At 40.0% G+C, this 27,026-nt stretch overlaps 1 protein-coding gene across 1 annotated transcript; it reads left to right on the top strand.

The window, feature by feature from the left end:
* The first annotated feature begins 36 nt into the window (after window positions 1–36).
* Window positions 37–27,026, top strand: tial1 (TIA1 cytotoxic granule-associated RNA binding protein-like 1). The gene is made up of 13 exons (XM_071380433.1): window positions 37–373; window positions 1,889–1,985; window positions 6,989–7,138; window positions 7,298–7,352; window positions 7,445–7,532; window positions 11,119–11,194; window positions 11,490–11,598; window positions 15,511–15,606; window positions 15,750–15,834; window positions 18,615–18,738; window positions 18,861–19,018; window positions 25,528–25,566; window positions 25,661–27,026. The coding sequence occupies exons 1-13, from the start codon at window positions 345–347 to the stop codon at window positions 25,773–25,775; spliced, it is 1,221 nt and encodes a 406-aa protein (XP_071236534.1). The 5' UTR covers window positions 37–344; the 3' UTR covers window positions 25,776–27,026.

Here is a 27,026-nt window from a genome sequence, read left to right as displayed (position 1 = left end):
TCAAAATAAAAGCCCCCAATTAGGTTTGTGACGTTTGACAGATGTTGGCACAACCGGGATTCCACCTTCCTCTCGTGGCTAGCGTATTTTAACGAGATGTTATAATATAAGACTAGCCTACTCGAGATATCAGATTGATTTTTATTTTAGTGCTGACTCGAGTCCCCCTGTAGACTGCATGCGCATGCGCATCAGTCGGCTTCCTGATTCTCCGGTTAGCGCCATTTTATTCCTCTTAGTTAGCTAGCTTAGCTACCGTATAAATACATTGATTAGACTATCTTCTTGTTTATTTCAGCATACTCAGTTAGTTAGTCGGCATTCATACCAATCGATTTTTGAACATGGAAGACGAAAGCCACCCCAAAACGCTGTAAGTTGTCAACACAACAGCCACGACTGCCTCCTAGCTAGCTTGGCAATGTTAGCTAACTAACTGTTAACTAGCTAGATAACTATCGACCTCAACAGCTTCCTCATTTTAACCTCTCACTAGGCGAATCAGCATACTTTTTTCTCCCCAGTGAAACAACGGTTACAAATCTATCCAGTAGGCTGACCAAAATATTCGTGAATTTAATGCAATATTACATTGCATGGCACATCAGCTCGCCAGCTAAGTTACCCAGATACATAGATAACTAACGTTAGCTATCTTAATGTTATTGAAATGTCCCCATCATGGCTGGGATAATGTTATAGTAGTTAGCTCGCTGAGAGGTAACTAAGTCATGCCTTTCTTTAGCCTACTCAACTCCACCATTTACGAGTTGAGTTTAATGGACTAGCCTTTCGCTTGTCTGCATACTGAAGTGACGAGGAAAATGTGTTATTTGAAACGAATTAGCTTCTTAGTATCAAGACAAGTTGATAGTTATAGCTAACTATCTACTTTGGTTGGTCAATAAATAATAGATACATAATAATTAGGCTATAATGAATTGCAAGAAGAGTGCCTTGGTCCTCGTCTTCTGTTGACTAATTAGGCCTAATCCTTAACCCAAATAACACGTTCAATCTAACAACATTTTGTCCGATCTAGAGACTATACAGACAGACCTTTTGTCTAGTGCCAAAAGGGGTCCCCTAGACTCCAAGACAAAAGAAGTTCCCTAAATGGAAGGAATATTTTTTTTCTTCCAGAAATGTCTTCATTGGACAGATAGGGGCACACCTTCCCACAGTCATGAGCAAAATCATATCTGTGTGCTTAAAACTAAATATTTGTGTAGTTAAATTTGATATTCAATAAATAACATTAAAGCCAATAATTGATGCAACTTAACTTATCCTATCCTCACCTATCCTTAACCAACTTCCTAAGCAGTGGCTTGAAGTACTAAATAAGTCTTTTTTTGAGGGGTATCTGCACTTTACTTTACCTTTTATATTTTTGACAAATTTTACTTCAATAAAAAAATTATTTTTTACTCCATACACTTTCCCTGACACCCAAAAGTACTCATTACATTAGTAATGCTTAGCAGTACAGGAAAATGGTCCAATTCACACTAATCAAGGAACATCCCTGGTCATCCCTCCTGCCTCTGATCTGACGGACTCACAAAACACAAATGCTTTGTTTGTAAATTATGTTGGAGGTTGCCCCTGGCTATCCGTAAATTAAAAAGATTAGCCTAATTTGAGGAATTTGAAATTATTTTTTACTTTTGATACTTACGTATAATTTTGCAGTTACATTTACTTTTGATACTTAAGAATATTTCAAACCAAATACTTTGACTTTTACTCAAGTAGTATTTTACTGGGTGACTTTTACTTGAGTCATTTTATATTAAGGTATCATTACTTTTACTCAAGTATGACAAGTGGGTACTTTTTCCACCACTGCTCCTGAGATCACTAATTTGCCCCATCTTTTCCCTAGGTATGTTGGTAACCTGTCCAGAGATGTAACAGAAATTTTGATTCTTCAGCTGTTCACCCAAATTGGACCTTGCAAAAGTTGTAAAATGATCACTGAGGTAAGATGTGTTCTGCTCTATTAGCTATGATGACTTATGGACACATTTGTGTTGACGAGTTTCCTTATCATGGATTATGCACTAGGTCAAGGAATTCAAGTCAGTAGACAGGGTACTGCTGTTAACCTTTTTGACTGTAACAGTGGTCATTGGCACATACCAGTTTTTCACATAATTCCATCCCTTTTTCCATTCATTTTGAATCAATGTTGCCGTTTGGTCTTTATTTTCGCACATAAAACTGATAAGATTTGCATCATGTTGATAAACACACCATTACATTTACATAATTGCCTTGCCATATCAAGGGCAGGAAAGGTCATTTGTAATTAGCCTTACCCTTTTATAAAGCATTTCGCCTATATCCATCCTTGCATAACCTAGCATTTATTTTTTATGCAGTTCTTTTTTCAATAATTTCATTGTCACCCAAAATGGATCTGTTTCAGCACCTCCCCTAAACCCGTCTAATATCCTACCCCTTGCAGTTACCGTAGTTACAGGGGGAGAAGGGTAAACATGGTCTACCATGGGCTGCTGATATAATGGTTTCTATTGGACCTGACCAATAGTTTGTCGAAGTCTCCAGCGTAGCTGGGTGAGACGGTATAGGCTTCCCTCATATGACCTGGAGTGCATTCGGAAAGTATTCAGACACCTTGACTTTTTACACATTTTGTTACGTTACAGCCTTATTCTAAAATTGATTCAATTGAAAATGTCCCTGATCAATCTACACACAATATTGTGTGTAGATAATGATGAAGCAAATAGTTTTTTAAATACATTTTTGCTAATTTATTTAAAAAAATACCTTTACGTAAGTATTCAGAAGCTTTGCTATGAGACTCAAAATTAAGCTCAGGTGCATCCTGTTTCCATTGATCATCCTTGAGATGTTTCTACAACTTTATTGGAGTCCACCTGTGGTAAATTCAATTGATTGGACATGATTTGGAAAGGCACACACCTGTCTATATAAAGTCCCACAGTTGACAGTGCATGTCAGAGGAAAAACCAAGCCATGAGGTCGAAGGAATTTTCCATAGAGCTCCGAGACAGGATTGTGTCGAGGCACAGATCTGGGGAAGGGTACCAAAAATGTCTGCAGCATTGAAGGTCCCCAAGAACACAGTGGCCACGATCATTCTTAGATGGAAGAAGTTTGGAAACACCAAGACTCTTCCAAGAGCTGACCGCCTGGCCAAACTGAGCAATCCGGGCAGAAGGGCCTTGGTCAGGGAGGTGACCAAGAACCCAGAAGTTCCTCTGTGGGGATGGGAGAACCTTCCAGAAGAACAACCATCTCTGCAGCACTCCACCAATCAGGCCTTTATGGTAGTGGCCAGACGGAAGCCACAACTCAGTAAAAGGCACATGACAGCCCGCTTGGAGTTTGCCAAAAGGCACTTAAAGGGCTCTGACCAGGAGAAACAAGATTCTCTGGTCTGATATTTAATATTTTTTATTTAACGAGGCAAGTCAGTTAAGAACAAATTCTTAATTATAATGACAGCCTACCAAACCCAGATGACACTGGGCCAATTGTGCGCTGCCCTATGGGACTCTCAATCACGTCCGGATGTGATAGAGCCTGGAATCGAACCAGGGAATGTAGTGGTGTCTCTTGCACTGAGATGCAGTGCCTTAGACTGCTGCCCAACTCGAGAGCCCAAGATTGAACTATTTGGCCTGAATGCCAAGTGTCACGTCTGGAGGAAACCTGGCACCATCCCTATGGTGAAGCGTGGTGGTAGCATCATGCTGTGGAGATGTTTTTCAGCAGCAGGGACTGGGAGACTAGTCAGGATTGAGGGAAAGAGGAACAGAGCAAAGTAAAGAGATCAATGAAGAAACTCTGCTCCTGAGTGCTCAGGACCTCAGGCTGGGGCTAAGGTTCACCTTCCAACAGGACAACGACCCTAAGCACACAGCTAAGACAGTACAGGTGTGGCTTCACAACAAGTCTCAATGTCCTAGAGTGGCCCAGCCTTAGCACAGACTTGAACCCGATCGAACATCTCTGGAGAGACCTGAAAATAGCTGTGCAGCAACGCTCCCCATCCAACCAAACAGAGCTTGAGAGGATCTGCAGAGAAGAATGGGAGGTACTCCCCAAATACAGGTGTGCCAAGCTTGTAGTGTCATACCCAAGAAGACCTGAGGCTGTACTCGCTGCCAAAGGTGCTTCAACAAAGTACTGAGTGAAGGGTCTGAATACTTAGTTGAAGTCGTAAGTTTACATACACTTAGGTTTGAGTCATTAAAACTATTTTTTTCAACCAATCCACAAATTTCTTGTTAACAAACTATAGTTTTGTCAAGTTGTTTAGGACATCTACTTTGTGCATGACACAAGTAATTTTTCCAAAAATTGTTTACAGATTATTTCACTTATAATTCACTGTACCACAATTCCAGAGGGTCAGGAGTTAACATACACTAAGTTGACTGTGCCTTCAAACAGCTGGGGAAATTCCAGAAAATGATGTCATGGCTTTAGAAGCGTCTGATAGGCTAATTGACATCATTTGAGTCAATTGGAGGTGTACCTGTGGATGTATTCCAAGGCCTACCTTCAAACTCAGTGCCTCTTTGCTTGACATCATGGGAAAATCAAAAGAAATCAGCTAAGACCTCAGAAAAAAAATTGTAGACCTTCCCAATCTGGTTCAGCCTTGGGGGCAATTTCCAAACGCCTGAAGGTACCACGTTCATCTGTACAAACAATAGTACGCAAGTATAAACACCATGGGACCACTCAGTGTCATACTGGTCAGGAAGGAGACTCGTTCTGTCTCCTAGAGATGAACGTACTGTGGTGCGAAAAGTGCAAATCAATCCCAGAACAACAGCAAAGGACCTTGTGAAGATGCTGGAGGAAACGGGTAAAAAAAGTATCTGTATACACAGTAAAACTAGTCCTATATCGACATAACCCGAAAGGCCACTCAGCAAGGAAGAAGCCACTGCTCCAAAACCGCCATTAAAAAGCCAGACTACGGCTTGCAACTGCACATGTTGACAAAGATCGTACTTTTTGGAGAATGTTCTCTGGTCTGATGAAACAAAAATAGAACTGTTTGGCCATAATGAACATCGTTTGGAGGGAAATGGGGAGGCTTGCAAGCCGAAGAACAACATCCCAACCGTGAAGCACGGGGGTGGCAGCATCATGTTGTGGGGGTGCTTGCTGCCGGAGGGACTGGTACACTTCACAAAGTAGATGGCATCATGAGGAGGGAAATTATGGGGATTTACATTTACATTTAAGTCATTTAGCAGACGCTCTTATCCAGAGCGACTTACAAATTGGTGCATTCACCTTATGATATCCAGTGGAACAACCACTTTACAATAGTGCATCTAACTCTTTTAAGGGGGGGGGGGGGTTAGAAGGATTCTAGAATGCTTGATTTGATATGAAGTTCGTCATCTCATCAGACAAGGCCTGTATTCATGAAATATCTCAAAATAAGAGTTCTGATCTAGGATAAGTTTAGCCTTTTAGATCATTATGCATAAGTTTACATATACATTTACATTTACATTTAAGTCATTTAGCAGACGCTCTTATCCAGAGCGACTTACAAATTGGTGCATTCACCTTATGATATCCAGTGGAACAACCACTTTACAATAGTGCATCTAACTCTTTTAAGGGGGGGGGGGTTAGAAGGATTACTTTATCCTATCCTAGGTATTCCTTATATATATTGAATATATTATGGATATATTGAAGCAACATCTCAAGACATCAGTCAGGAAGTTAAAGCTTGGTTACAAATGGGTTAACCAAATGGACAATGACCCCAAGCATACTTCCAAAGTTGTGGAAAAATGGCTTAAGGGCAACAAAGTCAATGTATTGGAGTGACCATCACAAAGCCCTGACCTCAATCCTATAGAAAATTTGTGGGCAGAACTGAAAAAGCGTGTGCGAGCAAGGAGGCTTACAAACCTGACTCAGTTACACCAGCTCTGTCAGGAGGAATGTGCCAAATTTTACCCAACTTATTGTGGGAAGCTTGTGGAAGGCTACCCAAAACGTTTGACCCAAGTTAAACAATTTAAAGGCAATGCTACCAAATACTAATTTGAGTGTATGTAAATGTCTGACCCACTGGGAATGTGATGAAAGAAATAAAAGCTGAAATAAATAATTCTCTCCTATTATTCTGACATTTCACATTCTGAAAATAAAGTGGGGATCCTAACTGACCTATTTTTACTAGGATTAAATGTCAGGAATTGTGAAACTGAGTTTAAATGTATTTGGCTAAGGTGCATGTAAACCTCCGACTTCAACTGTATGTAAATGTGATATTTATGTTTTTTATTTGTAATACATTTCCAAACATTTCAAAAACTTTCGGGTTTGTCATAATGGGCTATTGTGTGTGTGAGTTTTTTTTTTTTTTTCAATTTAATCATTTTTGAATAAGGCTGTAACAAAACTATGTGGAAAAGTCTAGGGTCCTGATTACTTTGCGGATGCACTGTATATGAGTTGAGACGTCTTAGGTTTTGGTCTTTTTTTTTCTTTTTTCTTTTCTCCTGAGTGACGTGTTCAGTCAGATGTTTCAGGGTATGTTTACTAGTCGAAATGGGATGTATTCCATTTCAACAAATTCTTTCTCCTTTTAATAAATGTATGATTCAGCCTAATTCAGATGGCACCAATTGTAGTGGGTTCTATATACATATTGTGCGATGAATGCAATCAGATTAAATTGCTTTTTAATTTAAAAAAATAAATTTAACAGACCCAGCTGGTTAACCTTTGGCACACTTGTCCAAAAGAAAGAGGTTTGGGTTACGGAATCCCAGCCTTTTACATATGATTGCCATGATTTGAATTGGATAACATCTGTTGCATGTAGCAGCACTATTGATGATACATGGCAATCCCCCAATAGAGTAACATGGTCACTCAGTACTTGCAATTGTATTCCAAATATGTTTGGCAATAATATACTCTCCCAACTTTTTTTTCTTCTCAGCAACCCGATAGCAGGAGGATGAACTCTTCTGTGGGATTTTCTGTTTTGCAGCAGTCAAGCAATGACCCGTATTGCTTTGTGGAGTTCTTTGAACATAGAGATGCTGCTGCTGCCCTAGCAGCCATGAATGGGAGGAAGATATTGGGAAAGGTAATTTTTCCACTCTGCAATGAAATACTCTCTCTGTGTGTGGCTGTTTCTTCCTAAGAAGTGCTGGTTCTAACCCTTTCACAGTGGCTTTTAGGGACATGGAATGAATGGCTTTGCTCCACTTACGTTTGATTGTTCTGTGACATGTTTTATCTTCAGGAGGTCAAAGTAAATTGGGCCACCACTCCAAGTAGCCAGAAGAAAGATACATCGAGTAAGTGTTTACATTTTGAACTTTTTCCTGTTTTACTTCAAAGTCAGTCGCTACATCAGGGACTAATAGTCATTATTTCTTGGCCGTTTCAGATCACTTCCATGTGTTTGTGGGAGACTTGAGCCCTGAGATCACCACTGAGGATATCAAAGCTGCATTTGCACCTTTTGGGAAAATATCGTAAGTTGCTTTGTGTTTTTAAGAATTTGATTTAGTATGTTTCCTCTGACTTGACATCCTCTGGAGATTGTTTTACTCAGTTATCTTTTTTTGATCATTTTAGTAACTTTAGAGTTCTTCTCATAAAAATGTTTTTGTAAGGGGTCCATAAACAAAATAGATGTGTAACCACATACTATGTAATATATTATACATTGTAGAATAATAGTGAAGACATCAAAACTATCAATTAACACATGGAATCGTGTAGTAACTGAAAGTGTTAAACAAATCAAAATATATTTGAGAAGCTTCATAGTAGCCCCCCTTGCCTTGATGACAGCTTTGCACACTCTTGGCATTCTCTCAACCAGCTTCACCTGGAATGCTTTTCCAACAGTCTTGAAGGAGTTCCTATAAATGCTGAGCACTTGTTGGCTGCTTTTCCTTCACTCTGCTGTCCAACTCATCCCAAACCATCTCAATTGGGTTGAGGTTGGGTGATTGTGGAGGCCAGGTCATCTGATGCAGCACTTACACAACCTGGAGGTGTGTTGGGTCTTTGTCCTGTTGAAAAACAAATGATAGTCCCACTAAGCGCAAACCAGATGGGATGGTGTATCGCTGCAGTTGTCTGTGGTAGCCATAATGGTTAAGTGTTCCTTGAATTCAAAATAAATCACAGCGTCACCAGCAAAGCACCATCACACCTCCTCCTTTGGGCTTCACGGTGGGAACCACACATGCGGAGATTATCCGTTCACCTACTCTGCGTCTCTCAAAGACATGGCGGTTGTATCCAAAAATCTCAAATTTGGACTCATCAGACCAAATTACCTATTTCCACCAGTCTAATGTCCATTGCTTGTGTTTCTTGGCCCAAGCAAGTCTCTTCTTATTGGTGTCCTTTAGTAGTGGTTTCTTTGCAGCAATTTGACCATGAAGGCCTGATTACACGCAGTCTCCTCTGAACAGTTGATGTTGCTGTGAAGCATTTATTTGGGCCTTAATCTGAGGTGCAGTTAACAATAATGAACTTATCCTCTGCAGCAGAGGTAACTCTGGGTCTTCCTTTCCTGTGGCGGTCCTCATGAGAGCCAGTTTCATCATAGCACTTGATGGTTTTTGCGACTGCACTTGAAGAAACTGTCAAAGTTCTTGAAATGTTCCGGATTGACCTTCATGTCTTAAAGCAATGATGGACTTGGTCTTTTACCAAATAGCCCTATCTTCTGTATACCACCTCTACCTTGTCACAACACAACTGATTGGCTCAAACGCATTAAGAAGGAAAGAAATACCACAAATTAACTTTTAACAAGGCACACCTGTTAATTGAAATGCATTCCAGGTGACTACCTCATGAAGCTGGTTGAGAGAATGCCAAGAGTGTGCAAAGCTGTCATCAAGGCTTGGGTGGCTACTTTGAAGAATCTCAAATATAAAATATATTTTGATTTAACACTTTTTTTGGTTACTACATAATTACATGTGTTATTTCATAGTTTTGATGTCTTCACTATTATTCTACAATGTATAAAATAGTAAAAATAAAGAAAAGCCTGGGAGTAGGTGTGTCTTAACTTTTGACTGGTGCTGTAGATCTAATTACTTTGACTATTGGTTGAAATGCAATTTTAAAGCACATCACTCCGTCTTGATACATAAATCACTATGCCTTTCAATAGTCGTTCAACTGTTTTGATCATTGTGAGAAACAGGATGACAGAAGTGACACAAGCTTTCCTCAATTGTCACGTATAATATGGATTTTGACTTTCAGGCTGTATCAACCCCCCCACCACTAATTTCACTTCCAATTTATTTATTTTTTGATTTGAATGTGTCCGCTTTCTATTCTCCCTCATTCTTTTTTGATAAATGTAGGAAATGGTAAGTAGTTTGTGATGACACATTTAAGATTGTACTTGTATGTGTATCCCTGAAAAGCTTTCAGCCTTACCATAGTTGTGAGTCTCAGTTAAGTAGTAGTGCTCTGGTTATTTTACAGAAACGCGTATAGGATTAGACAGGAGCTTGAAGGCTAACAACAAGGAACTGTACACACTGGAAACTCGGATGTAGACTATTTTTTCTCATTATTTGTTATTCCTTTCCATTTGTATTTTTTTGTATTAACATGACCTAGTTTAGAATAACAAACTCCAATATTCAATATACAGTGCGGTCTGATATTGACACCCTTGGTAAAGATGAGCAGAAATGACTATAAAATAAATAATTCAAATATCCACCACCATATTTTACAGTAGGTATGGGGTTCTTTTCTGCTCATGCATTCTCATTGTCGCGAAACCCAAGACTGTTGTGCGTGGCCAAAGAGCTCTATTTTCATGTCATCTGGTCAAAGCACCGGTTCCAATCTAAGTGCCAATGCCATTAAACACTCCAGGTGTTTACATTTGTTGGATGACATGAAAATAGAGCTCCTTGGCCACACACAACAGTGGTGGGCTTGGCATCGAAATGAGAATGCATGAGCAGAAAAGAACCCCATACCTACTGTAAAATATGCTAGTGGATCTTTTGATATTCTGGGGCTATTTTGTTTCCACTGGTCCTGGGGCCCTTAAGATCAACTGCGTCATGAACTTTACCTAGTACCAGGACATTTTAGCCAAAAACCTGGTTGCCTCTGTCAGGAGGCTAAAACTTGTCTGTAAGTGGATCTTCCAGCAAGACAATAACTCCAAGCACACATCAAAATGAATCCGCAAAGAAATGGTTAGTTGGCCACAATCAACATTTTGCAATTGCCATCTCAGTCTCCGGACTTGAAACCGATTTTGAAAACCTGTGGTTTGAATTGACGGGGGCAGTCTATAATGCAGATAAAGGATTCTGTATGAAGGAATGGTCTAAGATCCCTCCCAATGTGTTCTCCAAGCTCAATGCCAAGGTGAGGTATTGAAAACAGGGGTGTCAAACTTTCACACCTACCTTTTTTTTGGTTGAAAAAGTATAACTTGTTAAACAAATTGGAGTATACAATATAGCTCAGTATTTGAATTATTTTATACATTATCAAGGGTGTCAATTTTGGACCCAACCGTATATACTTTAGAACATTCTGGTTTGTTTAGTATTGTTGATATTTTTATGCTCCGTTCCTAAAATTCTGAAAATGTAAATGTTTTAAAATTTGCAGCTCCCCAAACTCCATATTGGTGGTAAAGAATTGACCAGGAAAAATAAAGAAATCTGTTATCAGGCCATGTATGCTGTTTTAATTCCTTTTTTTTTGTCTTTGATATTTCTAATGGTAGAATGAGCACCATCAGCAAATATTAGGAATACATGGTAATCCATAAGAAGTGTTTCTTTTAAGTTTTTGAGGATTATAATTGGTGTAATATTTGACAGAGAACCCTCAACTGAAAATGAATCTGAAGGAAGAAGCAATTAAAATATCAGCATAGGTCGGATGTCTTTGTACTTTTTTTTCTTTCTCAAATGCAATATTACCAATAATCATTTGAGGATACATTTTTTTTTTTTAAGTTAAGATATTTATGGGAGAATGTAGTCGATTTGCAGTTCAGTGTGTGGTTTTTGTTTTATGGATGCTGTTGTCTTGTCCTTCCAGGGATGCGCGTGTTGTGAAGGACATGACGACAGGAAAATCTAAGGGGTATGGATTTGTGTCCTTCTATAACAAACTGGTAAGGCTCCAGTGCAGGAACACAAGATGAAGGTTATTTCTGTTTACTATTTTCTATTTTCCGTAGATTTGATCTTTAGATAAGTTAAACTTTAAAAAAATATAATTGATCTAATTTTTACTTAAGTACAAGTTGTAGTTTGATAGTTCATTATTCCTGTTGAATATCTATTCTAATCCATCCATCTAGTATGTAAAACATGTTATTAATTACACAATAGCACTTAGTTTATAGAATATGTATAGAAGCATGTAGAATCTGGAGAAGGAACTTTGTCTTTTGTTTAAATCGACAGGATGCAGAGAATGCCATCGTGCACATGGGGGGACAGTGGTTAGGAGGACGGCAGATCAGGACCAACTGGGCAACTCGCAAGCCACCCGCCCCCAAAAATGTGCAAGACAGTAAGTATGAGTGAGCGATGGCTAATGTGTTTATTTAATAGAGTTGAAATGGGTTATGAGGCTGAATGCTCCATTGGCCCAGTTGGTGTATAACTGAGGGGGACATATTCCAGAGAGCTATTTTGTCTCCCCCAATCATTTTCAATCCACTGACTGTGTCGCTTAGCTCATAGAACCACGGTTACGTGAGCAAGCTCCAAAATATCCGCTAAAAGCAATTGTCTCCAACAGAGCAGTTTTAGTTTTCTTCCTACAAATTTGTCTCCAGCTTTTGAACAGTTGGGGCTATCAGCTATTATGACCCCATCCCTGAAAGCCACGACTCTCAGGAACACGTACATTTACATTTCCCTCTACGACCTTCACAAGTTGCGCAGGACACGTTAGAAGCTGGGTTCTCATGTTATATTAGTCACTGACACACTCACCCATGTCAACAATTTTTTTTTAGCCTGATGACTCACACTAAATTCTTCCACTGCTCTGTCGTTTCGCTATATACTCTAGTCTGAGACTGACATCATTAACTTGTTTGTCGTGACGAGGGGTGTTGTACAAAATAAAGGAATCAGCGATTGGATCGTCTCTAACCGCCGCTTTACCCATGTGTGTTCTGGTTTTGGCCCAACCCATCTGTATCTGGACCAATCAGACGGCCCCCGAATGTGTTCGGGGTCGGGGAGGTACTCTGATCCAGACTCATTGCAGTGAAGAAACTAATGTCCATGAGTGTGGCGTAGCGTTTGGCTGGAGCAAAGGAGTCTGGGTAGCCTGGCAAAACCATTTATAGATTGGTAAATTAGTCTCACCGGCTATCTAAACTTGTGTAGTCATGGTCGAATTACCGACCGGGGGGCCCCCATTGATTTTTGTTAGTCACTCTCAATCGGATATCATATTAAAAACTGCAAACATTACTCTACATGCCATGGCAAAATGTATAGAGTTGCAGGAAATTAAGCCTAAAACAAAAAATGTCTCTCCGTCGTCGATGGGAGCCGCTAAAATGTTTCGCTTAAGGCCCCCGAAAAGGCTAAGGCCGGCTCTGACTGCATGTGTGAGTATGGATTTGGGCGCGCAGACCCGTGAGCCACTGCCAGAGATTTGGAACTCTTTGTTGTTGGTCTATTAACTAATTCACCGCCTGGTGATGTCACCAGGCAGGCCAAAACAGTCAGATTTCTGGTGGTCTTTTCAAACAGCTCTTAGGGCATTATCCTAATTTTCACATTGTCCTAGTATTATTCAAACCTCATACTGTGGAAATGTACAATGTGTACAAAGCACTGTGTATTTTAGTAGGTACCAAACGCACCGGTGTCAGTGTCAAGAACTGCAAAACTACTGGGGTTTTATTTGGATCCCCGTTAGCTGTTACAAAAGCAGCAGCTACTTTTCCTGGGGTCCACATAAAGCATGACATAATACAGAACAATAATAGACAAGAACAGCTCAAGGACAGAGCTACATACATTTTAATATTAAATGTAGAAATATGAGAGGTCCTATGCTGAGAACACACTCAGGAAAACATATTACTTCACATAGACATACAAGTTATTTAGGTCAGCTAGGGGAGAGGTGTACGATCTGAAATGGTTCAGGCGTCGTCTTTAATTTGAGGCAATAACTATGTGTGTGAGGTGTATACTTTTGATCCCATTAAGATTTGTAAGACTACCAAAGAACACCTTGCGTAACCCTGTTTTAGACCATTGTGATGCAAGGGGGGTGAACTCTATTTTGCAGTGGACACTTTGGCATGACATGGACCTGCCACATTTGCAAAGTCTGTGGGGAGCAAGCCATCCAAATGAAGGCTCTTTTTAAAGGCTCTCTGAAATGTAGTAGGTAAAAATGTTCACACCCATTGTCTTTCCTATATTGTCCTTAAACGCCCACACTAGTATTAATCGACCGTTTCGAGCTGAAAGACGATGGCCAGAGGTTGCACAACGATTTAAATCAAGTCACGTTTTAGTCAAAGTATGATATATTTGGGCTTGACGTGACAAATCCGGACTGCCAACTTTGTGCAAATCCATGTGAACACCATGTGCGGTGTCTTTTCCTATGATATGACATGCAATTAATTTCAGCCAACGTTTTGTTTCAGGGATGGGTTTTATTTGGATGTTACCACCCACCAGCATGGCATTGCAAATGTTTGATTAAATTAACAAAGTTATTCCTCTTTGCGATTGATATGAGTCAAACATCCGTATGTCCATTTGGTTGCCTGAGCCACAGAGCAAATGAAAATAGGGGGTGCAAACTTTTTTAACCAGAATTATAATCATTATCATAATCCATTGGATAATTTGTCAATTTGAACTTATCTTTTAACTAGTCTGTATTTAAAAAGATGTCTTGTGTGATGTGATGGCATTTTGCAAACCCTCTCCCCCAAAATAAAAGCAAAAGTTTTGCTTCACTACACACTCCCCTGCTTTGATTGGTGTAATGTTCGCTAGAAACCAGAAGTGTCTGTCCAGGTAATGAAACGGCACCTGCAAAATAATTTTAAAGACACATAGTTGCATGTCATTTGCCGCGTGCATGCTAATGAGAAAAGTCATTGTAGCCTATCGTTTCATTTTCCCATTGAGAACCATGAGCGTGGGCTGGCTTGGCTTTGCCGAAGCATTATCAGCAGCTTTCCTACCAAAGGTTGCACCGTGTCCATTACATTGTCGAGTTAACCAAATTACCGGAGCTTCATCTTATTTCTTCAAACTATTTCTATGGCGGATTCACGGCCGCAATTAATGGAAGATGCCAAAACTTTGGCGATAACAATAGATGGCGACGTCAAAGATGGGCCAGTGGTTTCCATCTGTGGCAAAGTTTTCTTTAAATCTATGCTTATGACAAATCCAACTCCAGAACGAGCCAAAACCCCAGCAACAACAGTTAACGTTAGCTAGCTAAATAAGGTTAGCAGATGGCTAGCTAGCTAGATGAGGTTACCACGCTAGCTAGCTCGCTACAGTGACAGCTGTCAGTGCCCTATTTCTTGAGGTTTATCAACTCCACGTGGAAATTCCCACATCCAATTAGTGAATGTGTATAAGTAGCCTTCGCCATTCTTTGGAGGTGAAACCTAAACGTGCATTTCCTCTCTAGGACAGGAAATTATGTTGAAATATGGCGTCAACTTCCTATGGGGGGGGGTATTTTTAAAACGCCACTCAAACGTGTCTTTCCTCTCTGTTTTTCTACAAACCTTCCAGAGAGACCATGAGTATTGGCGACTCTTGTTAAAGGCCCGGTGCAGTCAGAATTGTTTTTACTGTGTTTTGTATCATATTATACACCAGCCGAAGAAACTAACACTGTAAAAGGTGCGAGATCATGTGAACTGTTATTGTTGCTGGTTGAAAATACAATCTACACAGGACCTTCTAATCAGCAGGTTTTTCATGGTTGGAGTTTTTGCTTGCCTGGTGACGTCACCAGGTGGTATATGTTAATAGACCAAAAACAAAGAGTTTGAAACTTCTCTGCCAATAATAGCACATTTTCAGGTCACATATCCCTCTCATTAGGCCCCTCTGCTCTGGTTGGTTGATCCACATTGTGGTTAATACACTGCTTTGGTGCCATTCCCCTCCTGACTCAGACCACTTCCGGAGTCCAAGGAAAATGTTATAATAAAAAGTTTTTTGCTAAAAAGCTATTTTTGTCTCTCTTTGATCATTTTAAGGGAAAATTATTACATTACAGTACTACAGTACTTAATTGTTACCTGGAAATAATTTATTGAAATAAAAACTGCTACATTGGGCTTTTTTAAATGTGGGAAATGTGTTTTCAAGTAAAAAAGTAATAATAATTCTGCCCCCCCAATGTTCAAATCACGACTACACCACTGGAATGCTCATTTTCATATTTTTTGTATCTTTACACCAGATGGCTCGAAGCAGCTGAGGTTTGAAGATGTAGTGAACCAATCCAGTCCCCAGAACTGCACCGTGTATTGTGGAGGAATCCAGTCAGGACTGTCAGGCAAGTTCATTTAAACATGAAAAGATACACACAGACGGTTTAGAATCATTAGATGTTGCTAACATACATTTTGGCAAACGAAGTTGAGACTGGGTTGGCTGACAGAGTTGGATGAATGTTATATTAAATATTTTTCGTTGCAGAGCACCTCATGCGACAGACATTCTCGCCCTTTGGACAAATAATGGAAATCCGAGTTTTCCCAGAGAAAGGTTACTCTTTCATCAGGTAATCTTTTGTTCTAAGTGAAGATTCCCTATTTTGTTAATGTACTACACTATGTATTGCCTAATCTTTCCTGTAGATGGCAGTACTGGTACATGACTTAATGATACATCTTCCAATACTACACCAAAAGCCCCCAATAATGTCTAGAATCAATCAGATTTAGTTGTGGAAGTAGTTAAATGATTTTTATTACAACCTTGTTTGGTTATGCTTTATTGTACATTTCCTGGATAATCCATTTTATAAATACATATACAGCTTCAATACAGGACTAAGATTGAATCCTACTACACCGGCTCTGACGCTTGTCGGATGTGGCAGGGCTTGCAAACTATTACGCACTACAAATGCCTTTTATGTTCGCTTCGAGGCAAGCAACACTGAAGCATGCATCTGTTACAGACGACTGTGATCACGCTCTCCGTAGCCGATGTGAGTAAAACCTTTAAACAGGTCAACATTCACAAGGCGCGGGGCCAGACGGATTACCAGGACGTGTACTCAGAGCATGCGTGGACCAACTATCAAGTGTCATCACTGACATTTTCAACCTCTCCCTGACCGAGTCTAATACCTACGTGTTTCAAGCAGACCACCATAGTCCCTGTGACCAAGAAAGCCTAAATGATTACCGCTCCTAGCACTCATGTTAGTAGCCATGAAGTGCTTTGACAAGCTGGTCATGGCTAACATCAACACCATCATCCTGGAAACCCTAGACCCACTCCAATTCGCATACCGCCCCAACAGATCCACATATGACTCAATCTCAATCGCACTCCACACTGCCCTTTCCCACCTGGACAAAAGGAGCACCTATGTGAAAATGTTGTTAATTGACTACAGCTCAGCGTTCAACACCATAGTGCCCACAAAGCTCATAACTAAGCTAAGGACCCTGGGACTGAACACCTTCCTCTGCAACTGGATCCTGGACATCCTGACGGGCTGCCCCCAGGTGGTAAGGGTAGGCAGCAACACATCTGCCACGCTGATCCACAACACGGGGGCCCCTCGGGGGTGCGTGCTTAGTCCCCTCCTGTACTCCCTGTTCACCCACGACTGCATGGCCAAGCACGACTCCAACACCATTAAGTTTGCTGACGACACAACAGTGGTAGGCCTGATCACCGACAACGATGAGACAGCCTATAGGGAGGAGTTCAGAGACCTGGCAGTGTGTTGTCAGGACAACAACCATTCCCTAAACGTGAGCTAGATAAAGGAGCTGATTGTGGACTAGAGGAAAAGGCGGGCCGAACACGCCCCCATTCACATCGACAGGGCTGTAGTGTAGTTGGTCGAGAGTTTCAAGTTCCTTGGTGTCCACATCACCAACAAACTATCATGGTCAAAACACACCAAGACAGTCGTGAAGCTGGCACGACAAAACCTTTTCCCCCTCAGGAGACTGGAAAGGTTTGGCTTTTTTTTTTAACTTTTATTTTACTAGGCACGGCATGGGTCCCCAGATCCTCAAACAGTTCCACAGCTGCACCATCGAGAGCATCCCGACCGATTGCATTACCGCCTTGTATGGCAACTGCTCGGCATCCGACCGTAAGGTGCTGCAGAGGGTAGTGCGTACGGCCCAGTACATCACTGGGGCCAAGCTTCCTGCTTTCCAGGACCTATATACTAGGCGATGCCAGAGGAAGGCCCAAAAAATTGTCAAATACTCCTGTCACCCAAGTCCTAGACTGTTCTCTCTGCTACCGCACGGCAAGCGGTGCCGGATCGTCAAGTCTAGGTCCAAAACAGCTTCTATCCCCAAGCCATGGTGGCCATTAATCAAATGTCGAACCGGATTATTTACATTGACAGCCCCCCTTTTGTTTTTACACTGCTGCTACTCGCTGTTTATTATCGATGCATAGTCACTTTACCCCTACCTACATGTACAAATTACCCCGGCTAACCTGTACCCCCGCACATTGACTCGGTACCGGTACCCCCTGTCTATAGCCTCGTTATTGTTACTTTTAATTATATATTTTTTCAGTTGATTTAGTAAATATTTTCTTAACTCTATTTCTTGAACTGCGTTGTTGGTTAAGGGCTTGTAAGTAAGCATTTCACACCTGTTGTATTCGGCGCATGTGACAAATAAAATGTGATATGATAATTAAAGGATAATAAAGGAAAAATCCACTTAGGTATTTTTTTTCATTAGTCCACTGTTGATACATTCCCAAAATGTTTGGAGGCCAGCAGTGAAGTTTTCCACGTCTTGGACTTTCAAGAAGCAAAGTGTCACTTGCCATGTCCAATATTTGTAAAACTTGACTGCTGACATGCAAAACTTTTTGGGGACTGTATCAACAGTGGACTAATGAAAAAAAATACCAAGAGTTTGAGTGGAGTTATAAATGCTCTTGAATTAAATACTAATACTATTCCATCAAACCATTCAGTGCCCCACCTATGGCTTTGTGGATGGGAGCATTGTCATCCTGGAAGAGATCACTCCCATTATAATATAAATGCTTCACCATAGGTTGAAGGTGATCACTCAGAATGGCTGTGTAGTTATTGGCGTTTACCTTTTCCCTCTAAGGGGTTGAGTGAACCTAAACCGTGCAAGATAAATGCACCCTACACCATAATGTAGCCTGATTTACTCAAGGGTTTAATTTATTTTTTGCATTTACCTGTATATAAACCATACAAAAAAAATAATCTTTCATCCTGCATGTTTTTACTTTACATTTTCATTAAACTGCTGAAATATATATTTCTTGACCACAGTTTCTTGTTGACATTTTGTGTTCTTCTGGCAGGTTTTCCTCCCATGAAAGTGCTGCCCATGCAATTGTCTCTGTAAATGGAACGTCCATCGAATGCCACATAGTGAAGTGCTACTGGGGCAAAGAATCCCCCGACATGGCCAAAAACGTACCACAGGTATCTTGAATTGAGATATTGCTCAAATAAAATCGCTACATTACATTACATTGCACATTTATTTGCTTTATTCACCCAGAAAAAATGTGTCCTGCTCTGTATTGTTTCCTTTTATCTTTCAGGTGGAGTATGGTCAGGGTCAGTGGGGACAATGGAACCAAATGTATGGGAGCCCCCAGGCCCAGCAGTATGGGCAACAGTACATGGCAAATGGTTGGCAAGTGCCTTCTTATGGAGTGTCTTATGGACAGTCATGGAATCAGCAAGGATTTGGTGTAGAGTAAGTATAAAACATTTTGGATGTTGTGTAATGCTCTTGAAAGGACAAGTCTTTCCTAAGTTTCTAAACCCGTTCAGTTTGCAGCACCTCTTTGTTATGGGGTTCTGTTCTTGCCATCTCCGGTTATGGTAGACTGACTGTTCGCCATTGTTTTCGGACTATACTGTAGGCTTCCTGGTGCGAAATTACACCATAGCACTGTGATTGTACAAAATAGGCTCACAATTGCTAGTTACATTCATAATATTTTTCCCACACTTTGCTTAACCTATTGTTATTGTCTGGAATGTTTTTTCTTGACATGGTCAACTTTTCTTCTAATTTGGCACACAGAAACTAGAGGCCATGAGGAACTTGGTCAAAAAAAAGTTGCACCAATTGGCCTGTAGGGGGGCGCTGTTATAAGCAGTCTCACTTAAACCCTATCTGTCGCCCCATTGAGCTATAAAAGAACTAGACAGCGTCCAAGATGGCCGATCGTTGTTTTCAACGTAATCTACTCACATACGGCGTTTTGTGGTTGCTGCCATCTTTCTAGATCGGGTTTTACTGAACTAGCGCTCAGTGCACTAGACATGCTCCAGGAATTTTGCCAGAACGTGCCAAGCACGTGGACAGCTGAACAAACCAACCCGGCTCTTCCCCCTGGCCAGCTGTCTTGTGACGTCAGAGCATGAAAATGAGCAGACTGGACTGACATGCTTATAGCCTTTACTAGGACTTTCTTAATATGACCATGAATTTATAATATTGTGCTGTTATTATTTCTATTAATATGATCTATTAATTTAGTTCCAGACTGTTTTCCATGTTATTTGGTTAGTTCTCTCTTAAACGCCCTCATAGATATGCAATAGACCTATGGGACTTTGAATGTGTGAGTGATGGGTGGCAGTATTGAATAATGTTATCATGGGATTGCCCATATTTCCTTTTGCCCTACACCAAGGGTTTGCCTTAGGCCGCGAAGGTGCGTCATGACTCAGGGAGATGGTCTGATGCGACAACAGATCTAGATATGGGGGGGGGGGTTAATGTGTGGAATATTAGGACAATTGGAGGTTTACACATTTGCAGCTACAGTAACCTTAACAATACAAATATTATGGTACAGCTATATGGACATTTAATCATCATGGTCCTTTTTGTTGGTAAGATTACAAACATTGGTTGTGTTAAGTATAATTGAAACTTGTATCTCATTATGGTAAGTGGTGAAATAAGTATAGCTAGTTCTAATTGTAATGGCTTAGCAGATATTAAGAAAAGACTAAGTATTTACCTGGCTAAAAAATAAGGAATATAATATCTACTGTTTACAGGAAACTCGGTCTACAAATATAGATGAGGTTGGGTGGGGAAAAATACCAAAAATGTATTTTTTTCTCATGGGCAAAGAAACTCAAAAGGGGTGATTTCTATATTAATTAGCAACAATTTTGATCAGATTGTACAAACCGATCCTCAAGGAAGATGGATCCTTTTAAATATGCTATTGGACCAAAAACAGATCTCGCTAACTAATCTATAAAGGCCAAATAATGATCCCCACTTTTTCAAAAATGTATACAGTGCATTTGGGAAGTTCAGGCCCCTTGACTTTTCACACATTTCATTATAGCCTTATTCTAAAGTTGATTTAAAATGTTTTTTTCCTCATTAATCTACACACAATACCCCATAATGACAAAGCAAAAACAGGTTTTTAGAAATTTTGGCAAATTTCTTAGAAATAAACCATGGAAATATTAGATTTTATATAAGTATTCAGACCCTTTACTCTGTACTTTGTTGAAGCGCCTTTGGCACTGACTACAGCCGAGTCTTCATGGGTATGATGCTACATACTTGTATTTGGGGACTTTCTCCCATTCTTCTCTGCAGATCCCCTCAAGCTCTGTTAGGTTGGCTGGAGAGTGTCGCTGCACAGGTATTTTCAGGGATGTTCAAGTCTGGGCTCTGGCTGGGCCACTCAATGACATTCAGAGACTTTTCCCGAAACCACTCCTGCGTTGTCTTGGCTGTGTGCTTAAGGTCTTTGTACTGTTGGAAGGTGAACCTTTGCACCAGTCTGAGGTCTTGAGTGCTCTGGAAAGGTTTTCATCAAGGATCTCTCTGTACTTTGCTCCGTTCATCTTTACCTCGATCCTGACTAGTCTCCCAGTCCCTGCCGCTGAAAAACATCCCCACAACATGATGCTGCCACCACCATGCTTCACCGTAGGGATGGTGCCAGGTTTTTTCCAGACGGGTCGCTTGGCATTTAGGACAAAGAGTTCAATCTTGGTTTCAACAGACCAGAGAATCTTGTTTGTCATGGTCAGAGTCCTTTAGGTGCCTTTTGGTAAACTCCAAACAGCCTGTCATGTGCTTTTTACTGAGGAGTGGCTTTTGTCTGGCTACTCTCCCATAAAGGACTGATTGATGGAGTGCTGCAGAGATGGTTGTCCTTCTGGAAAGTTCTCCCATCTCCACAGAGGAGCTCTGTCAGTCACCATCGGGTTCTTGGTCACTTCCCTCCTGATTTGCTCTGTTTGGGATGGCTGTCAGCTCCAGGAAGAGTCTTGGTGGTTCCAAACTTCTTCCATTTTAAGATTGATGGCCACTGTTCATGGGACTTTCAACGCTGCAGACATTTTGTGGTACACTTCCCCAGATCTGTGCCTCGACACAGTCCTGTCTCGGAGCTCTACAGACAATTCCTTCGACCTCATGGCTTGGTTTTTTCTCTGACATGCACTGTCAACTTTGGGACCTTATATAGACAGGTGTGCCTTTAGAAAATAATGTCCAATCAATTGAATTTACCACAGGTGGACACCAAGTTGTAGAAACATCTCGTGGATGATAAATGGAAACAGGATGCACCTGAGCTTAATTTCAAATCTCATAGCAAAGGTCTGATTACTTATGTAAAGGTATTTCTGTTTTTTATTTCAATACATTTGCAACAATGTACAATAAACAGTTTCATTATGGGGTATTGTGTGTAGATTGATACATTACTGCCTGATTCTAAAATGTAACAAAATGTGTAAAAAGGCTAGGGATCTGAATACTTTCCGAATGCACTGTATAATAATCTATTGAGCTCACAAGTAATTAATTATTATGTTGGGAGATTTATATGTACCTCAATGGATCGTAAAGGAAATCACACTACAAATTATCACCCTCGTGCGCTTAAGGAGATTATGGATACATTAGAACTAGTGGATGTATGGAGGCTGGAAAACCCTGACATGGTGAGATATACAGTACCAGTCAAAAGTATGGACATGTACTCTTTCAAGGGCTCTTCTTTATTTTTACTATTTTCTACATTGTAGAATGATAGTGAAGACTTCAACTGTATGACATAACACATGGAATCATGTAGTAACCAAAAGTGTTAAACAAATGAAAATATGTTTTATATTTGAGATTCTTCAAAGTAGCCACCCTTTGCCTTGATGACAGCTTTGCATACTCTTGGCATTATCTCAACCAGCTTCATGAGGTAGTCACCTGGAATGCATTTCGATTAACAGGTGTGCCTTAAGTTAATTTGTGGAATTTCTTTCCTTAATGCATTTGAGCCAATCAGCTTTGTGACATGGTATACAGAAGATAGCCCTATTTGTTAAAAGACCATGTCCATATTATGGCAAGAACAGCTCAAATAAGCAAAGAGAAACGGACAGTCCATTACTTTAAAACACGAAGGTCTGTCAATCCGTAAAATGTCAAGAACTTTGAAAGTTTCTTCAAGTGCAACTGCAAAAACCATCAAGCGCTCATGAGGACTGCCACAGGAAAGGAAGACCCAGCGTTTGATTGCAGCCCCAAAAAATTATTCAGTGTTCAAGTAATAGACTCATCTCAACATCAACTGTTCAGAGACTGCATGAATCAGGCCTTCATGGTCGAATTGCTGCAAAGAAACCACTACTAAAGGACACCAATAAGAAGAGACTTATTTGGGCCAAGAAACACGAGCAATGGACTTTAGACTGGTGGAAATCTGTCCTTTGTTCTACAGTCCAAATTTTAGATTTTTGATTTCATCCACTATCTTTTAAACCAAGGAGAGCGATGGTGCTGCATCAGATGACCTGGCCTCCACAATCACCCAACCTCAACCCAATTGAGATGGTTTGGGATGAGTTGGACTGCAGAGTGAAGGAAAAGCAGCCAACTAGTGCTCAGCACTGTTGGAAAAGCATTCCTCGTGACGCTGGTTGAGAGAATGCCAAGAGTGTGCAAAGCTGTCATCAAGGCAAAGAGTGGCTGCTTTGAAGAATCTCAAATATAAAATGTATTTTGATTTGTTTAACACTTTTTTTGGTTACTACATGATTCCATATGTGGTGTTTCACAGTTTTGATATGTCTTCACTAATTACTCTACAATTTTTATAAATAGTAAAAAATAAAGAAACTTGAATGAAGGTGTCCTAACTTTTGATACTGGTACTGTACAATGAGGCTGACTGCAATCGGACCACCATATAATTGCTATCCATAGAACTCTTATACAATTTCCATGTGTATGGGGGTATTGGAAATGTAATCACAAAGAGGAAATAATGTATAATTTTATATTTTCTTGCACAACATATGTACAGCAGATCCCCTTATTGTATGGAACACTTTTTTAAAAATGGACTTTTCGAGGCTGTTCAATGTAATACTCATCATTACAACAAAAGCAGTTCAGGTCAAAAGAGATTAGACTAATAAAGAAAATAGAGGTAATGATGGTGCATGTAGATGGTAATGGAAACTACTTAGAGGCACAAAATGGGTTGGAGGTACTTATTCAAGAAGTGTAATTTATTAAATATAAAGCAAATTGGATGGAAAATTCTGAAAATGCACTACATTTTTCTTGAATCTTCCACATATAAATGCTACCAAAAATAATTTACAGAAACTAGTTACAAATTAACAGGACCCAGGTGCTAAGTATAAAGATCCAGTCCATTTAAAAAATATATAATAATAAAATTAAAAAATGGAGGCCTTTGACACTTCAATGTTGTGGTGTGAAAGTCCTGGTGAAATGCATAGCACACAGAAGAGAGGTTTTACAAGATATTGTTCATCCTGATCAGACCAGTTTTTTTTACATGGACGATATATTGGCGACAATATATGACAATTACTTAACAATTGAACATTATGAAAAATCAAAGATGCCAAGCCTGGTCTTCATAGCAGATTTTGAAAAGGCGTTTAATAAAGTATGACTAGGATTTATTCATATATATATGAAAGCCTGGATTGCTTTAATTTCGGTGAGTCTCTTATACAATGGGTTAAAGTTATGTATAGCAACCCCAGGTGTAAAATAGTAAATAATGATTACTTCTCATAAAGTATTGGGCTTTTAAGAGGAGTAAAAGAAGGCTGTCGCGAAGCGGTGCGCTATTGTCCCTCTGAACTCAGAGGCTGCATGACCGTGAACTTGCAAAGTCTACTCAGACTGGTCTGTGCTCTTGGTTATAACAAGCGATGAAATGATTCAATGTATCAACATTGCTCGCTTTGCGCACTGCTCAAATGTAACAAAATGTACAAATCTAAAAACAGGGTCTGCGTCCCTGCTCGCCATTACGGCTAAATTAATATTTATATAAACTGACAGGGGAATGGACGCGCATGAAGAGCAGATGGAGAGAATCAGGTGTGAGACTAGTGGCTGTTGCTTAAATTCAACTGAATGTATAAACATTTTATAACCGGGACCAGCAGGTTCTTTGGGTCGGTAGGGCTGGAAATAGTTGGTAGTATCATATGAAACGGTACTACGGTATTCTAAAATGTTGGTATCATGATGTTTTTGGTACTGTGATATTACCTTGTTACTGGTATACCTTGCAACACTACACTGTACATCTTAACTTATTTTGAGAAATGCTAAGGGATTGGTCAGAAGATTGTTGATTTTTCATTAACTCAGCCATCTGATTTTTACGTGTCCATTTTGAACCACTGTAAATCAACTCCGCAGTGGCCTTGCTTTATTCTCTGACTGCTCTTGTCTTTCGTGTCACCCTCTGATCCCCGTTCATTTCTGCTCGCAGCTATATTTTCAGTATGTAGTTTAAATTTGAATAGCGTGGAAGTTATAAAGTTCATGTAACTTTTACTCCTACTTTTCTGTCAATTTTCTCCTGAAAAACAGCCGTTTGGAGGCATTTTAAGGACAGTCCTGATGTTTCTTGTTGACATTTGAAAGCATAGGCCATCCAGTGTAACAGTTTTACTTTAGTCCGTCGCCCCGACCGCGAACCAGGGACCCTCTGCACACATCAACAACAGTCACGAAGCATCGTTACCCATCGCTCCACAAAAGCCAAGGGGAATCACTTCTTCAAGGTCTCAAAGCGAGTGACGTCACCGATTGAAACGCTATTAGCACGCACCACCGCTAACTAGCTAGCCATTTCACATCGGTTACACTAGCAAGCCTGGGGAAATGGTTTGACTCCGGAGCCACACTAAACTATGACATCTTGTTCACAGGGATTCCATTCTGGCCGCAGCAGCACAGAACATTTCAAGGTGACTAACGCACTCAGTGCTTCACAGCCCAAAGCTTTCACTTACCAGCCTTTGCATCGTGCTGTGACCCTTGTGTGTACCTTCTCTCTTGCAGACAGTCCCAGTCCCCAGCCTGGGTAGGAGGGTTTGGATCCCCGGCGCCGTCCCAGCCCGGTCCTGTGATGCCCAACCAGGGAAACTTCAACATGGCTGGTTACCAGACACAGTGATCAGGCTCTCACTCACATCAGTGGGAATTAGTGGACTTTCAGTTCGGAGAACATAAAGTCATTAACATTGTAATCATCTGGAGAGATTGTGTTTTTAAAGCAGAGAAGATCAGGAACAACAATAGTTTACCTCTTTTGAGGAAGCAAATGTTATTTATAAAGACAGGTAGGGAGTTGTTTTTATTGGCTGAAGTTGTGTTGTGTACAAATTAAATGTCAAGAAGAAGTATGGGGGAGAAAAAAAAACTTGGACTGAATTTTCACGCTTTTATATAGGGGAGATCTTGGTAAAGATTTTTTTGCTGAGTTTTAGTTGACCACTTAATGTAGTTAAATACAGACTTAATTTCATTTATATACCCTAGTTTGTCATAGGACATTGCACAGGTACATATAGAAAGAAGTTGTACATTTTCAGAACATAATGCTCTTTAAATTGTTAAAGAGTTTCTGATTTTTAAATCACTTTCTGAACATTTGATAGATATGAGTAAACACATTTTCTGTCTCCTGCTTTAAGACGTTTAGCATTTTGACCCAACAAAGCAAGTTATAAGCACTTTTAGGGTCATATTTGCTTTAAATCTTCAAAGGCATATGGATTTGTGCCATTATGTATATTTACATTTATTTACTTCACATTCTTCATCTCCTGACATTGTACTAGCTGAGTTTCTTGATAATGCGTGTAAATCTGTATGCTATTATTTGCTTATACCTGTAAATGTCACTTATAATGGAAAAGGGTCATGAAGGCCAAACATGTATATAACCCTCGAACACCTGATTTGAAATAAGGGTTTCCAAGCATGTACTCTTTAGTATCACAGGAGCTCCACAAACCTAATGTTGTATATACTGTAGATGAGTGTGCAATGCAGGGCTGACATATTGAATCTATTCAATATAATTTACAAAGAAGCCTTAATTTAAATGTCAGTTACTGCACCAGTTTATTTTATTCAATGAAGCTTGTTAGAAAGCTGAACTCTAGATTTTAGAACTGATGTCTTTATCATTTTAAAGTTGTGCCATTTTCAGCTAATAGCAGGAGACAAGTAATGAACATTTCCTGGAGACATTTTGAGGATGAATTGCACGTTTTTGAAAATGTATTATCTTGGTTGCTCAAAGTATTGAATGTAAAATGGCAATTGTTTTGATGACGAATAAAGTTCAGCAATTGACAATTCAATTTTCAATGTAAAAGGGTCTCAATAAAAATAATTATTGGAAGAAAATAAGATGACC

The sequence above is a fragment of the Salvelinus alpinus genome, chromosome 32 (assembly GCF_045679555.1).
Source record: "Salvelinus alpinus chromosome 32, SLU_Salpinus.1, whole genome shotgun sequence".
NCBI lineage: Eukaryota > Metazoa > Chordata > Actinopteri > Salmoniformes > Salmonidae > Salvelinus > Salvelinus alpinus.
This window is presented reverse-complemented; position numbering and strand designations above follow the sequence as displayed.